Source organism: Mirounga angustirostris, unplaced genomic scaffold (assembly GCF_029215605.1).
Source record: "Mirounga angustirostris isolate CCGP_5_RB_7025 unplaced genomic scaffold, mMirAng1.0.hap1 SCAF_4, whole genome shotgun sequence".
Lineage (NCBI taxonomy): Eukaryota > Metazoa > Chordata > Mammalia > Carnivora > Phocidae > Mirounga > Mirounga angustirostris.
Genome location: NW_026991712.1, coordinates 120009772 through 120024025, shown reverse-complemented (window position 1 = coordinate 120024025; position 14254 = coordinate 120009772). Strand labels below are relative to the sequence as shown.

At 41.2% G+C, this 14254-nt stretch overlaps 1 protein-coding gene and 1 pseudogene across 1 annotated transcript in view; both read right to left on the bottom strand.

Annotated features, from left to right (window-relative positions):
* Positions 1–14254, bottom strand: part of LPAR3 (lysophosphatidic acid receptor 3) — a 74091-nt gene that overhangs the window by 44383 nt on the left and 15454 nt on the right. Inside the window, exon 2 of the mRNA XM_045895395.3 lies at positions 4800–5556. Coding sequence (XP_045751351.1) covers positions 4800–5535 — 736 coding nt within the window. The 5' untranslated portion in view covers positions 5536–5556. The remainder of the gene's footprint in view (positions 1–4799; positions 5557–14254) is intronic.
* LOC123860606 (U6 spliceosomal RNA) lies at positions 1083–1179 on the bottom strand (annotated as a pseudogene).

The window sequence follows — 14254 nt, the reverse complement described above, 5'->3', positions numbered from 1 at the left end:
GGAAGATGTTTTTATGGAAGATTTCCAGAGTATGGCTCACAACTCCCCTCAGCCTACTTTTCTTTTACCTTTCAAGACTCTGCAAAAAAAGAAGAAAATCCAGGTCATTTCCCAGGAAACAGAACATCCCCATGTGCACAGTTCACGGCGTGGGTTGTCTGACAATAAATGAGAAGTTTTCCCATGGGGGGCTTCTTACTTGGTTGCTAAGGCCGATCAGGCTTGTTAACAAGTAGGATTTCAAAATACATGGCTCTCTCTTAGGCAGGGCCTTGGTGCCCTATAGAAAGCAGGATCATATGTGCCCAATGTCTTTTCCATGGGAACATTCAATAAGCAACTTCTCTCATGTAAAGGGCTCATCGTACATCATGACTCAGAAATGAGCCAGCTTTCTGCCTCAGGGCTGCTAAAATGGGAACACAACGCCTAAATGCCTTTCCACTCACATACAGATTCAAGATTCACACCACCATTGTCACTACCACCACCTCCCTCAACAAGGAAAAAAATCTGCCCCCTGTCCAGCTCTGTATGCTTTGTGTGCAGCCAAAATACTAATGCTGGAAAGAAACACAAAGGTCATCTGGTCTCCCTCTCTCCTTCCAAAGAGGATGGCCAACTAAACTTTCCTGGCTCACACTGAGCTATTTCCTTTTTTTTTTTTTTTTTAAGTTAAATTAATTCACCAATAGTGTATTATTAGTTTCAGAGGTAGAGGTCAGTGATTCACCAGTCATATAATACCCAGCACTCATTACATCATGATCCTTCCCCAGTGTCCAATCCCCGGTTACCCCATCCTCCTCCCCTCCAGCAACCCTCAGTTTGTTTCCTATGATTAAGAGTCTCTTATGGTTTGTCTCCCTCTTTGATTTCGTCTTGTTTTATTTTTCCCTCTCTTCCCCTATGATCTTCTGTTTTGTTTCTTAAATCCCACAAATGAGTGAGATCACATGATAATTGTCTTTCTCTGATTGACTTATTTCACTTAGCATAATACCTTCTAGTTCCATCCATGTCGTTGCAAATGGCAAGATTTCTTTCTTTCTTTCCTTTTTTTTTTTTTTTTTGATGGCTGAAAAAATACAGAACACTTCATGAATTTTCCTGTCATCCTTGTGCAGGGGCCATGCTAATCTTCTCTGTATCGTTCCAATTTTAGTCTATGTGATGCACAATTGAGCTATTTTCTGTTGTACCACAACATGCATCTGGCAAGGGCTTTCCTTATGGTACTATGCAAGTTTAGATGTTTCTACTGTCGCTTTTGATTTTGCCATTTCTCTGACTTAAAATATCTTTCCCTCCTGCCCATTCAAATCCCACCCATCCTTCCAGATCACATCCCAAGCCCTCCAAAAAGCCGTCCCCAAACTCCACCTGTCTATCCCATCTTCCTTCTCGGAAATGAGATTCAGCGCCCTGAATTCATGCAACTCTGCCTTTTAGGTGCTGTTTAAGAGACAGTTAATATATATTTATGGATTGGCTTTCTAATATTTAAAAGAAGGCATATTTATAAGAAACTTCCATCTTAACCTTTCCTACAACATATATATCAATGTAAGCAGAAAGGTTTAAATGATTAAATCAGATAATCATTACAGAAATAAATATTAAGCTATTAATTTACACATACTTAGAACCAGTAACTACAATGATGGTAAAGCCAGCATTGTTGATTTTTCAAAGATACTATCATTTGGGACACACTTGTGTTAGGCAACGGAACTTTTACACGCATCACAGTGAGCAACTGAGGGGCTTCCTCCCTAAGGAGATACTATGGTTGATGCTTTTATGGAAAAAGACTCTGTGCTTTGATACACAGTCAACACACTGAACTCTGTGTTGACTTTGGTTACTTATTGTTATAACAGGATCGTTGGATTTTACAACTTGGAAAGAATTTAAAGATTATCTATTCCACCTCAAATGGTGAAATTTAACCAGGAAAAGGTGAGCTAATAATGTACTTCAGATCACCCTTATAGGAAATGACAGATTTGAGACTAAAACCGTATCTTCTATTATCCAAAGAAATCAGGATCTAGAAGCCTAAAAACCTCACAACCCAGCTCTTCAGTTTCACTTCCTCTGTCCCCAGACTTCTCATCTTCTACCAGATCCTTCTGTCTCACCACTAAGGAACTTCCCCAGGTCCTCACCATCAAACTGTCTTCCCGCCATGAACCAATTCCTCCACATTGTTCCATGTCAGCACCACAACTTCTCACATCTTACTTAGCATTTTCACTCTTTATTCCGTTTTTTTTCCCCCTTATCCAACCACACCTGCCAAAACCACACTGTTCCTGCATTTTACCCTTCTGTAACCAGTCCAGGCTGAAGCTAGTGACCAAGACTGTCCTACGGAGCCTGTTCTCCCCACCTAAGATTACACCTTTTCCATCTCACACTGTATATGATTCATAATATGCTGAAAAAAAAGAGTTTTCTCTTTAATCAAGAAGGTCATTACCTTCTTGACACATGGCCTTCAAGACACATGGACAAACAATGATGCTTACAAGTTATTTTAAGCATCATGGACAATACCAATAAATACTGAATGTTAGTTACTCTTTGCCAAAAACATCAAAATCCTGTCTAGTTCAAGGGTGGAAAAACTGATTAATGTGACCCCCCTTCCCTTTCTTACTCTTAACCTACATTCTTGTCAAGGGGTTAAATGAAGAATGACGTGGTCAAAACAGAAGAGGAAACAAAGAGGAAACCAGGGAAACCAGTAAAAGTCCACATAAATCAAAAGTGGCTGCAGAGTATAGTGTTAAACACGTGGGCTCTGAAGGCCAACAGCACAGTGTGTGTTGGGGGCCCTATGCATCCATCACTGAGTGGCCCTGGGCAGGCTGCTCTGCTCAGTTTCTTCATCCGGGCAACGAGGGTAACAGGAGCCACCTACATCACAAGATTGGCATGAGGATGGAATAGATTACACTCCATAAAACAGTGAGGACAATGCCTGACACATAGTAAGGACTATATAAATACTTGTTAACTAACATAAATCCTCAGTTTGAAATCATTTTAACAGTCACGCTGTGTGTCTGCTGATTTCCATACCTTACTGGCAATTTCAGGACCTAGACACATCCCGCTGGCTGCCATCCCACACCACATATTCCCTGCGTCCTCTACTATGAATTGCTGCCCAAGAATTCCTTCACATCAGGACTTGACAGGAACATGCTCCGGGACCTCTCTCAGGAACAGTCCCCACTCTGGACTCTCTAACATAGAAGACAAGTCCTGTGAACCCACACAGCACCAATTCTACCTGTGACCTGGACTGGAATTGGGGGGCAGCCTACCAGAGAGAAAACAAAACAAAGGGAAAATTTTTTGCACCAATTACATCTTCTAGGGACAGGGCTGGCAGGGCAAAACAAAAGTCCTCAGAGCTGTTCACACATGCTGTCCTAAGGCCTCTCCTCTCTTTCTTCATTTTGTTCAGAACAGACTCTTGGCTATACCAAATGTGATCTCAAAGTCACCTAAAAACCACTTGTTTGTTAAACTAAGCCCGGTAAGACCTCATTTAACTCCACCTCCCAAGAGTATTAACATTGCTGATACTCCCTTTCCTTGATGGCTCTCTTCTCACAGCATCTAGGCCACCGTATTTCCCTGGGTTTTCCGGCTACTCCCTAGAGGGCTCTTCTGTTGGTTGTTCCGTGCCTACCCACCCTCCTCACACTGGAGTGCCCCAAGGCTTGTTCTTTGGTCCTCTTCTCCATGTTCACCATCCACATTCACCTCACCATGGTGAGCTTATGCAGCCTTGAGGTTTAAAATACCATTTCTTCCCCCAATGACTCTCAGTGAATCTCCAGTCCAGACTTAATTCCTGAACTCCTGATTCAATAACTCACTTGGATGCCAAATACAATTCTAAATTTAATTTGTCCAGAACCAAACTCCTGACCTTCCCCACAAACCTCTTCAGCCTCCTCATGTCGGTAGAATGACACACCCCACTCTCCCTCCTCCTCTCACTTTGCTTCATACTTACTCGTCAGCAAATCCTATCACCCTGACCTTTAAAAAACATCCAGAATCCAACCACACAGCACTACCTCCCAACTGCCCTCTGGTCCCAGTCCCTACCACCACTCTGAGTACTAAAATACCCTCTTCAGCAATTTTCTTGCCTTTGCCCTTGCTCCTCACAAAATGGCAGCCAAAAAGAGATACCATTAAAATGCAGGTCCAATCATGTTACTCCCTTATTCAAAACCTTCCCATGGCTTCTCTTCTCACTCGGAAAATCCAAAGTCCTTATGAGTAACTACACCACCCTACATGATCTGAGTGGCCCCAACACCTCCCATTAACCCTCCAACCTCATATGTTCCCACTCTCCCAGCTCGCTCTACTCCAGCCACACTGGCCTCCTTGCTGTTCTGGGCTCCTGTGCTTACTGCATCTCCTGCCTGGTGCCCTTCCCAAACACACACGGCTCACTTCCTCACCACCTTCACATCTGCTCCAAAGTCATCTTCTAGCTGAAGCTAGAATTGCAAACTAGACCTGTTTAGCCTCTTTATAAGTGTTATATTAAAATGTATCATAAAATTATTTTGTTTATCCCTATTAAAATACTTATGTTGTCTTCCCCTACTAGAGTATAAGCTCCAAGCAGGTTGGGGATTTATGACTGTTCTTGTTCACTACTGCATTTCTACTACCTAGTAAGCACCTTGCATACTCTGGACACTCAATAAACATTTGCTGAATGAATGGGGAAAATGGCTCACTTGGTTCCTCCTTACCTAAGACAGTCATCACCGTCTTCATCAGCTTCATGGGTGTCCTCCGGCGGCTGATGGACCCACTTGTATGTGGAGACAAAACGTTGGTTTTCCTCTTGACATACACGTAGATCCTCAGGTACACCACAACCATGATGAAGAAGGCTACAAGGTTGGACACAGTCCAGAAAATGAGGTAACTCCTGCTGTAAATGGGGGCCAGGGAAGAGCAGGCAGAGATATCACACAGGCAATTCCAGCCCAGTGTGGGGACGGCCCCCATAAAGATCGCGATGGCCCAGATAAACAAAATGAGCAGCGTCACCCTCTTTTTCGTCAGGTTGCTATGGATCCGCATCCTCATGATTGACATGTGCCTCTCCACAGCAATAACCAACAAATTGGTCAGCGAGGCGGTCAAGCTGGTGTCCAGGAGACCCTGGCGGAGAAACCAGCGGTTGACCGTCAAAGTTTTTGAAACGGGTCCAGTGTTAAACATCAGGAATACATAGGCAATTCCAGCAAAGAAATCCGCAGCAGCTAGGTTAGCCAACAGGTAGTAAAAGGGGAAATGAAACTTTCTGTTTTTGATCACTGCTGCGATGACTAGAGAATTCGAAAAAAAAATAAACAGGCAGAAAAATGTTCCAACACACAAAACAATCACAAGCTTCGTTCCTGTCCACTCATCGGCAGTGTCTGTGTTGCTCCTATTGTAAAAAAAGTCCATCCGCTTATCATAGTAACACTCATTCATTGTGGAGAAGGACTGAACATCCTAGAAAGAAATTTAAAGAAGAAACAAACATCACTCTTTGCAAATTCAGTCACTGAACCACCAATTGCCACTGCTAAGCCCCTGTTCTGGCCAACTTCTGTTAATCCTTCAGATCCCGATGTAAATGTCCCTTGCTCCAGGACTCTAGCCCCTGACCTCTTATTACAGCATTTATCTTGCATCAGTAATTGTTGTCTGTTTCCCAGGCTAGGTGCAAGTGTGAGGGAGGGTCTATGTCTCTTTTGATCACCAGTATAATCCCAAGACCCATCTGCCTGGGCTGCCTCATGACAGATATTTGCTGAATGGCTGGCTGGCTGACTGACTAATCATGGATCAGCAATAGATCAAATACTCTGAGTCCTGCAATATCCACTCTGCATCAGTAATAATTACAGCACAGTACATTAATGCTTTCTCCTGGTGGTTTCCAGCTCATTCATTATTTATGGGTTCTGTTCATTAGGCAAGGGCAAGTTGGTAATGCCAGGCACACTGTCACCAAGATAACTGAGTGTTGAGTTACTCTTCACATGATCAAATTGATTCCCCAAGAGATAATTTCCTACCACTTCTGATTCCACTCCTGATCCTCCTTCCACCATCTCTTGGTTTCAAGCTATAATGACAATGCACACTTATGAGGCATGTGATACAGGGCTGAAGACTGTGTTCTCAGTACTCCTCCTTCCTTTTTTGTTCACTTTTTCCTTATTGTCCTTATCCAAATTGTACCAGTGGTGAATGTGCTTACTTGATTTTCCAACTCAATCACTTTAAGTCAGGTTCCTTCCCTGGGCTTTCAACACAGCAGGTGGTGGAAGAGCAGGGTTCCATGGACAAGACGGAGCTCTGGAGTTTGGGCAGATGTCCAAGGATGTGACAACATACCTGCCAAGTGAGGGCAAGTCCTTGGGACACATGTCTGAAAGTAGACCCCAAACTGGGGTATCAGGCAGACAGAAGATGCTCATCTCATGACAAGATCTCTTGGACACCAAAACTAAGGGATTCCGGCCAAGGAGGGGTTGGGAGGAGCTCTTAGGATGCCTCTCCATCTACGCTTGGTGGAAAGACCAGGAGTTCTGCCTCACAGTGGTCTGAACAGCTATGAAAGTTTCCAATCAAAGGAGACCAGAGTTGAAAGCCAGAAATTTAGAGTGAGAATGTCTGTGGGCTCCCTGTCAAGGAACGAGGCTGCAAATTATTCACTGGAGAACCAGAGATCCAGTAGGCCCAGAAACTGAGCAGTCCACTGGTGGGAATGAAGTGGCTCCTACAGCAAAAGCTTAATAGAAATCCCCAGCTTTTAAGGTTCTCATAAATTCTGCAGTCCAATACCATACCCAGAATCAGGGGAAGCCGATCAGATATCAATTTGAAGTAGCACAAAATACAAATTTATCTTAGACAGTGTTCTTTTTAATTTATATTTTAATGGTGTAATGATACTTTTAAATGAATTAGATACATACTTCTCTGCCATAGCAAATGGAAGGTAAAATTTCATTTTATAAGCTTACAATAAAAAACTGGGAGTGGTCTCAAGAGACAAATGACTCTAGAGCCTTTCAATTACAAGGAAGGGGACTTGATTTTAATGACAAAACAAAAATTACTCTCTTTGGCAGACATTCACAAATGTTTAACTGCCAATAGAAGATAGCTCCATACAACAGGCCAGTAGACCTATGCTGTATCATGGTAATTTTCTCAAATATAGGTATATAATTTTAATAGCTTCATAATGTTCCAGCATATGATCATAACACACTTTACCTAACCCCTAAATGTTGGATATTTCAGTTGCCCCTAATATTTAGCCTCTATAAACAAGGCTGGGTTCTTGTGCATTAATCTTTACATACTCGGCCAATTATTTGCTTAAGATTAATCCATACATTTCAAGTTGTTGAAGTAAAGAATATAAATTTATTTAAAGACTTCTGATACAGACTGTCGAACTGCCCTTAAGACAGATGATATTTCTAATCCCACCAGCAGCATATGAGAATTGAACAGAAGACCCTAATCTAGTAAAATTCAATTTAAATATTCAAGGAGAAATTCAGGCTTTCAATAGTGTTGGAAGTATACAGAAATTCAAGACAAATAATCCAAAAGAAATTTTTCATGGTGCAATTATTATGTGTCCTTTCACTAATAAAAAATATTTCATGTATTTTATTTTGCTATATGCTCTGGATAGCTAAGAGAAACACATTTCTAATTTAAAAGTTATGTTATCCTTGACTAACTCATCAGCAATATCAATTAATATGTCAGAAAGATGTTGGTATGAAGATACTACCAATAAAACTTTAAATTTTCCTAATTTCCTTTTGAAGGGATCTTAACATTTTAGTTTTGGTTCACAAATTTGATGGAATTTGTAATTATATGATATCCTAAATCCTCAATGATTCTTACTTGAAAAATCTTCCAATTTAACTTTCTCCCCATCAAAACCCAAATGGCACATTCTTAGACATATTTTAACAAAAAATCATCCTGAGACTGAGAAGCAGTTTTATCTTCCAAAGTTGAGAAGTCACAGAAAAAAAAACATAATTAACCAGAATTCCTACCAAGCAGCTCCCTACCTCACAGCCTCAAATCCTACTTTTGGGTGAAACAAACAATGAGAGCAAATAAAGTTCAAGTGGGGAACCTGTGAAAAAGATTCCATAGGATGAATATTGTACAGCTACTGAAAATCATATTTACCATGAAGTTGTGGTAATGAGAAAAAGCACATGCTATTATTTTAATTATAAATAATTACATATGCACGCATGCATATACATACATATTTTATATATACAAAGACATATACACACACATATTTCTTGACTGTCTTTTAAAAATATAGAAAAAATAAGGAAAAAATCTTAAAAGTGTAAATACTTCATTAAGGATGGTAGAATTAGGGATCAATTGCTATATGCTCTGGATAGCTAAGAGAAACACATTTCTAATTTAAAAGTTATGTTATCCTTGACTAACTCATCAGCAATATCAATTAATATGTCAGAAAGATGTTGGTATAAAGATACTACCAATAAAACTTTAAATTTTCCTAATTTCAAAACAATTAATTTTAAAAACAATTCTTTCCAGTTTTTTCTCTTCCACATTTTCTGTAATAAATAGACTTTTAAATGCTAGTGTAATATTCTGTCTTCAGAACACACATTCTACTTAATGTATTCAACCTTTCTTTGACAAATACAGCTCTGAAAAATCAAAATTAATGTTCAAAGGAGAAGCTTCAAGGATTCACTATGTTCATTATTACTACTCTCACCAGCACAGCACACTTTAGAGTTTTTCAGTGATAATGAAAATAAAATGGTTTTCTACTTAAAATTTCATGTAGCTGTAAAACCTTACACATTGACAACTATAATCAAATTGTGACATCACTCTCCCCAACTCTCCTGTAAAACATTTCCTAATGCAATCACCCCAGAGCTCCAAAAATGAATAACTGGCAGTTCTGTGAATTAGTGCTTTTGATTTTTTTTCCTTCCCTGTCATATGCTGCCAAGCTTGTTGACAGTCCCCAGGACGTACTAATGACGGATCACCATATTTTCTTAGCTGCAAATTACCAAAACTTTAGGGAGCTTCTAACAAATGATCAATGTATCATCTCTTGAACTCTCTCAAACCTTAAAATATGATTCTGTGATCCCAGCCTCAACATCTCCTCCACAGAGATACCTTCTCCAACCAATCCAAAGTAACCCTAGAGGCCTGTTTATCTTCACCAGAGCACCTATCCTTTGTTACGTGTTTTCTCTTATTTTTATGCCCATTCCCCCACAGCTAGACTGTTCTGCTCCGGTACAGCAGGGACCATGCCTCATAAAATCACGTCTGTAGGGGCCCCTGGGTGGCTCAGTCAGTTAAGCTGTTAAGCGTCTGCCTTTGGCTCAGGTCATGATCCTGGAGTCCCAGGATCAAGCCCCACATCGGGCTCCTTGCTCAGAGGGGAGCCTGCTTCTCCCTCTGCCCCTCACCTCACTCGTGTTCTTACTCTCTCTCTCACTCTCTCTCAAATAAATAAAATCTTAAAAAAAAAAAGATCACGTCCATAGGATCAGCATTTGTGGAAGGGATGAATGAATCTCCATCCTATACTACCTCTTCCCCCACTAAAATGACAAGTTCAATTAAACATCTTTGCTGACTTACACATCACCCACTAAAAAGGTCAGTTAGAGAATAGCTTCACTTAACTGTGCTCTTGGGTTAGTTACTGAATATCTCCATATCATTATTACTATTCTTAATTGCTAGTGTTTGAGTGATGGCTTTGTGCCTAGTGAGTTATCTCATTTAATCCTCCCAACAGTGATGTAGATACTATTATCATACCCACTTTGCAGATGAGGAAACTGAAGTGCCCTTCCCAACAGTCATACAACCAGTAAGAGAAGACCCTGGGTTCTTTTGGGGAAGCTGTGCTCCCAGGACCCCATGCTTATGGACAACATTACACTTTCTCTCCCCAGGCAAACAAAACACCAGACAGACCAAGAACTATAGTCATACTTACAATAACTATAGAATCATCAAAATAGAATGATCCAATCAAAACACATTCAAAGACTGTCTTGTACTATAAAAAAAAAAAATGGGGGACATTATAAATAGCCTTTAGGGTTCCTTTTTAAAGATTTATTTATTTGAGAGAGAGAGAGATCAGGCACACAGACACGATATGGGGAGGGGCAGAGCAAGAGGGGGAGAGGGAGAGAGAGAGAGAGAATCTCAAGCAGACTCCACCCTGAGCACAGAGCCAAATGAGGGGCTTGAGCTGAAACCAAGAGTCTGATGCTTAACAGATTGAGCCACTCAGGTGCGCCTAGGGTTTCTTTGTTTTCTTTTAATAGCCCTGAGAAACACAGAAGAGGCACTTTTCTGAAAATATGTCTTCAAATTTTATGGTAAGTAGGCCCACAATATGGTCAATTTCAAGATTAATGTTCCTAACTTTAATTCCACCAAATCCCAAGCTGGGTTTTTTTTTCTTTTTTTTTCCTTTCTTTTCTTCTTTTTTTTTTTATACCAAAGGTTTAGAGGATTTGGCTAGTTGTGACCCAAAAACAAAAGATGTTAAACTTTGGAGCTATTACCACAACTTCAAACTTCAGTAATTTAAGACTTCATAAAATGATGGTTTAGAAAATCTATATGTGGAATCCAAATGAAAACTTCATGAGCAAAGCTCTCATTTAGACTCTCCCAAACCTGATTCTCTGAAAAAATGTTCAACCAGCCCATAATGTGGAAACAATTATGAAAATTAAGACATTTGAAAGCCACTCAAGCAGCTTTTATTTCTAGCTACATCTTACAGGACATGGGCTGTTGGCCTTTTAGCTCGCTTTCAATAACGCTTCCCTCTGTCTCCTAGGATGAAACTGGATGCATCCTGAATGAGGTCAGTGGGCGCTATGCATATTTTCATCTCCGAGGGCCTGCAAAGGTAGAACAGTTCTCTCCTCTCTGGAAACCCCAGCCAGAAGGGAGTTAGAGATTAGGTCAGCTGGTGTGCCAACGACCAGAGAAAAGAGACCGCTCCTGCATAAGCAATCACGTCTGCTCACTGAATTCTTTTCAGTAATTCACGTTAACGGCAAAATCAGGATAGCACGGGAGATTTAAATCCACATACGATCCCTGACGTTCATTTTAGCCATTAGTTTCAAAGCCTTTAGTCTTGCTATTCCCTCTGCCCAGACACTTCCTCCCCCAGATAGCCACAGGCTCATTGCCCCACTTCATTCCTGTTCAAATGTCACCACATCAGAGATCCCTCCTCTGCCATCCCCTAAAAGAGCACCTCACACCACCCTGCTGCGCTTCCACCCTCTATCCTTCTTGGTCCCTCTCTGCAGCATTTCTCACCACCTGAAACTACTGTGGTTATGGTCTGTTCCCATACGTTAGGAAGTCAGGGGCGCTGTGTCGTTAAGGTGCATCCCCAGTACCTGGAACAATGCCCAGCACATAGTAGGCACTCAGTAAACACTTGTTAGACATAGAACGAAATCAAGTCCTTGTGCACACATGCCTGTATGCCCCTGTTTATCCAAACTGAGCATTATTACTTTCTTCTTCAGCGTACTCTCTAATTTGGATCTCACAACTCTTTCATTTCCCTCCACAGACCTGGCGCCAAGCCCTGCAGCTGAGAGGTGTGAGGAATAGAGTTTGCCACCCTTGAACAGGGTGGTCTGAAGGGCAGTCTCACAGTAGAGACCTCTCCCTTGTGTGTAGGGACATCAGAAACTATGGCTCCTCTTTAAACATAACTTCAAAAGAGAGGGGGACCCAATGACCAAAGCTAAAACAATTTGAGAAGCAAAATAAAATAGCACTGGACTATAAACAAATGTATAAAATAAACACCCTTAATGCATACTGATGTGAGTAAATGACAGAATAAAATAACAAACAAGAAAGAGGAGATAAATCTCCCATGCAGAAGAATTCCAAATAAATTGCATAGACACTCTGCTCTAAAAGAAGGGAACATAATTTCTCCCAGAGGGCAGCAGGAAAAGGTAAGGGGTGGGGGTAGGGAGTCACTTTTCAGTGGAGAACTTGACAAATGATTTTAGCGAGGTGATCGAGGTCAACAACAGTGGTGATAAGTCATATTGCCAATCTGTAATCTTGATATATGTTAAGAATGGCACTTAACTCTGTGATCTTCCTTCCCCAAACCCACAACCACAGTCTCATCATGAGAAAAACCTCAGACAATTCCCAATTGGGTGACATTCTGCAAAATTCCTGACCAGGACTCCTCAAAAACTGTCAAGGTCATGAAAACCAAGGAGAACCTGAGAAACTGTCACAGCTAAGAGGAACCGACGGAGACATAACATCTAAATATAATGTGTATTCTGGATCCTAGAACAGAAAAGGGACATTAGACAAAAACTAGGAAAATCTGAATAAAATACGGACTTCAGCTAATAATACTGTCTCCATATCAGTTCACTAATTGTAATAAGTGTACCACACTGGTGAAGATATAAATAATTGGAGAAACTGTGTACAGGAGGGGATGTATAACACGGAAACTCTATACTATCTGCTCAATTTTTCTGTAAATATAAAACCGTTCTATAAATAAATACTAAAATAGATTTAAAAGAGAGAGGAGGGGATGTTATGAACTTCACTATACTTTAGTAATTTTAAGATAAATAGAGCTCGCGTGTTTCATGAACGGCCACTATCCTGGGTTAGAGTAAAACACACAGAGGAGAGGCAATTTGTTTGGGGTTCAATGTAAATGGAGGTTGTCTATAATAGAGTGCTGGAAGCCTCTGTTATCATTGGGTAAAGCTAATATGTTTACTTAGGGATGCCTGTTAAGTGTACAAATCTGACACCCTATCTTCGTACCCTAGATCATTTCTCTTAAGAACGCTAAACTCAACTTTGCTTACACTGCATGCCACTCCGTCTCTTAAGAAGGAATGGTAAAGTCAGGCGTACAAAATTGCTCTGATGGAGACCGTCTGTCCCCACAAGGCACCCAGTGCCTCTACGGGGAGTAAAGCTCCCAGGCAGCCGCCACACAGAGGAGGGGCAGGCACCCACGGAGTGCGTTTGGGCAATGACAAACATCCGTGCCTCCAGTCCTCCTCGGCCGCAGGTGGTGACCCGCGGGGGACCACGGCAGCTGGAGCTCCGCAGAATAAACAGGTCACTGTACCACTGCATGTGGATGAGCCCTGCAGGGACGGAGGACCACCCGCCACAAGTCAGCTGGCTCAGACACGGCTTTCTCGCTCTCCGTCGAGTGGGTGGATTTATAAGAGGCCATGGTATACACACTGCTTCTACCCTAGGGATTGTTTAATAAACAACTGCGAGCAAACGTATTGTTCCCCAGTTGTCCCTGATGACTGAAGTCTGTCTTAAACTTCTTGATTAAACAGGAAAGCAAACCGGAAAACATACAGACCTAAACCAAAGGAGACACAGGTTTTATATGATCAGCAGATTCCCTGACTTATCAGAATATAACGTAAATATTTAATTGTGTTTGCTTAATGTATTATACAATTTTAATCCCATCTACCTCATGAGATTAGAAAGATAACAGATACACTTTGTCCTTTGCCCCTCTCAAAAGTAAAGATGCTAATCACAATGCTTAGAATTAATATTTACAAAGAATATAACTACGTATGTTCTGTTGTATAGGAAATAAGCTTTGGATCATTATGCAATCACATGCTTTACTCTTTGAAGGAGGAAAGTGCCAAAATTTAAAGAGTGGACATTTATAGCTGAAAAAGATATTCTTCTTGTACGAAGAACTTGGTCACTGTGAAAATACATTTTGAGAAACTTCGAAGTTCCTGCTTACAGCAAAGACTTCCCACGAGAAGAAAATTAGGTGTCTTTAGATGTAAAATCCACAATAGACAAAATCTTGGTCCAAACCATTTGTCCTAACCTAACCATAGTACTGCATTCCCTTGCTCGTTCCATTTCATGACCCTGTCCCCTGCCTCCAGTCCTAAAAAGGATATTCAAGAGCCTCTTGCTGCTTGTTCCCAATAATCCCCCCACCGCTGTTACCAGCTATCGGTCAGTATTATGATCTGCAGTGACCCCCTCCGTGCTTCTAGAGACCACACCAGCCCAGGTTAGAGCCTGA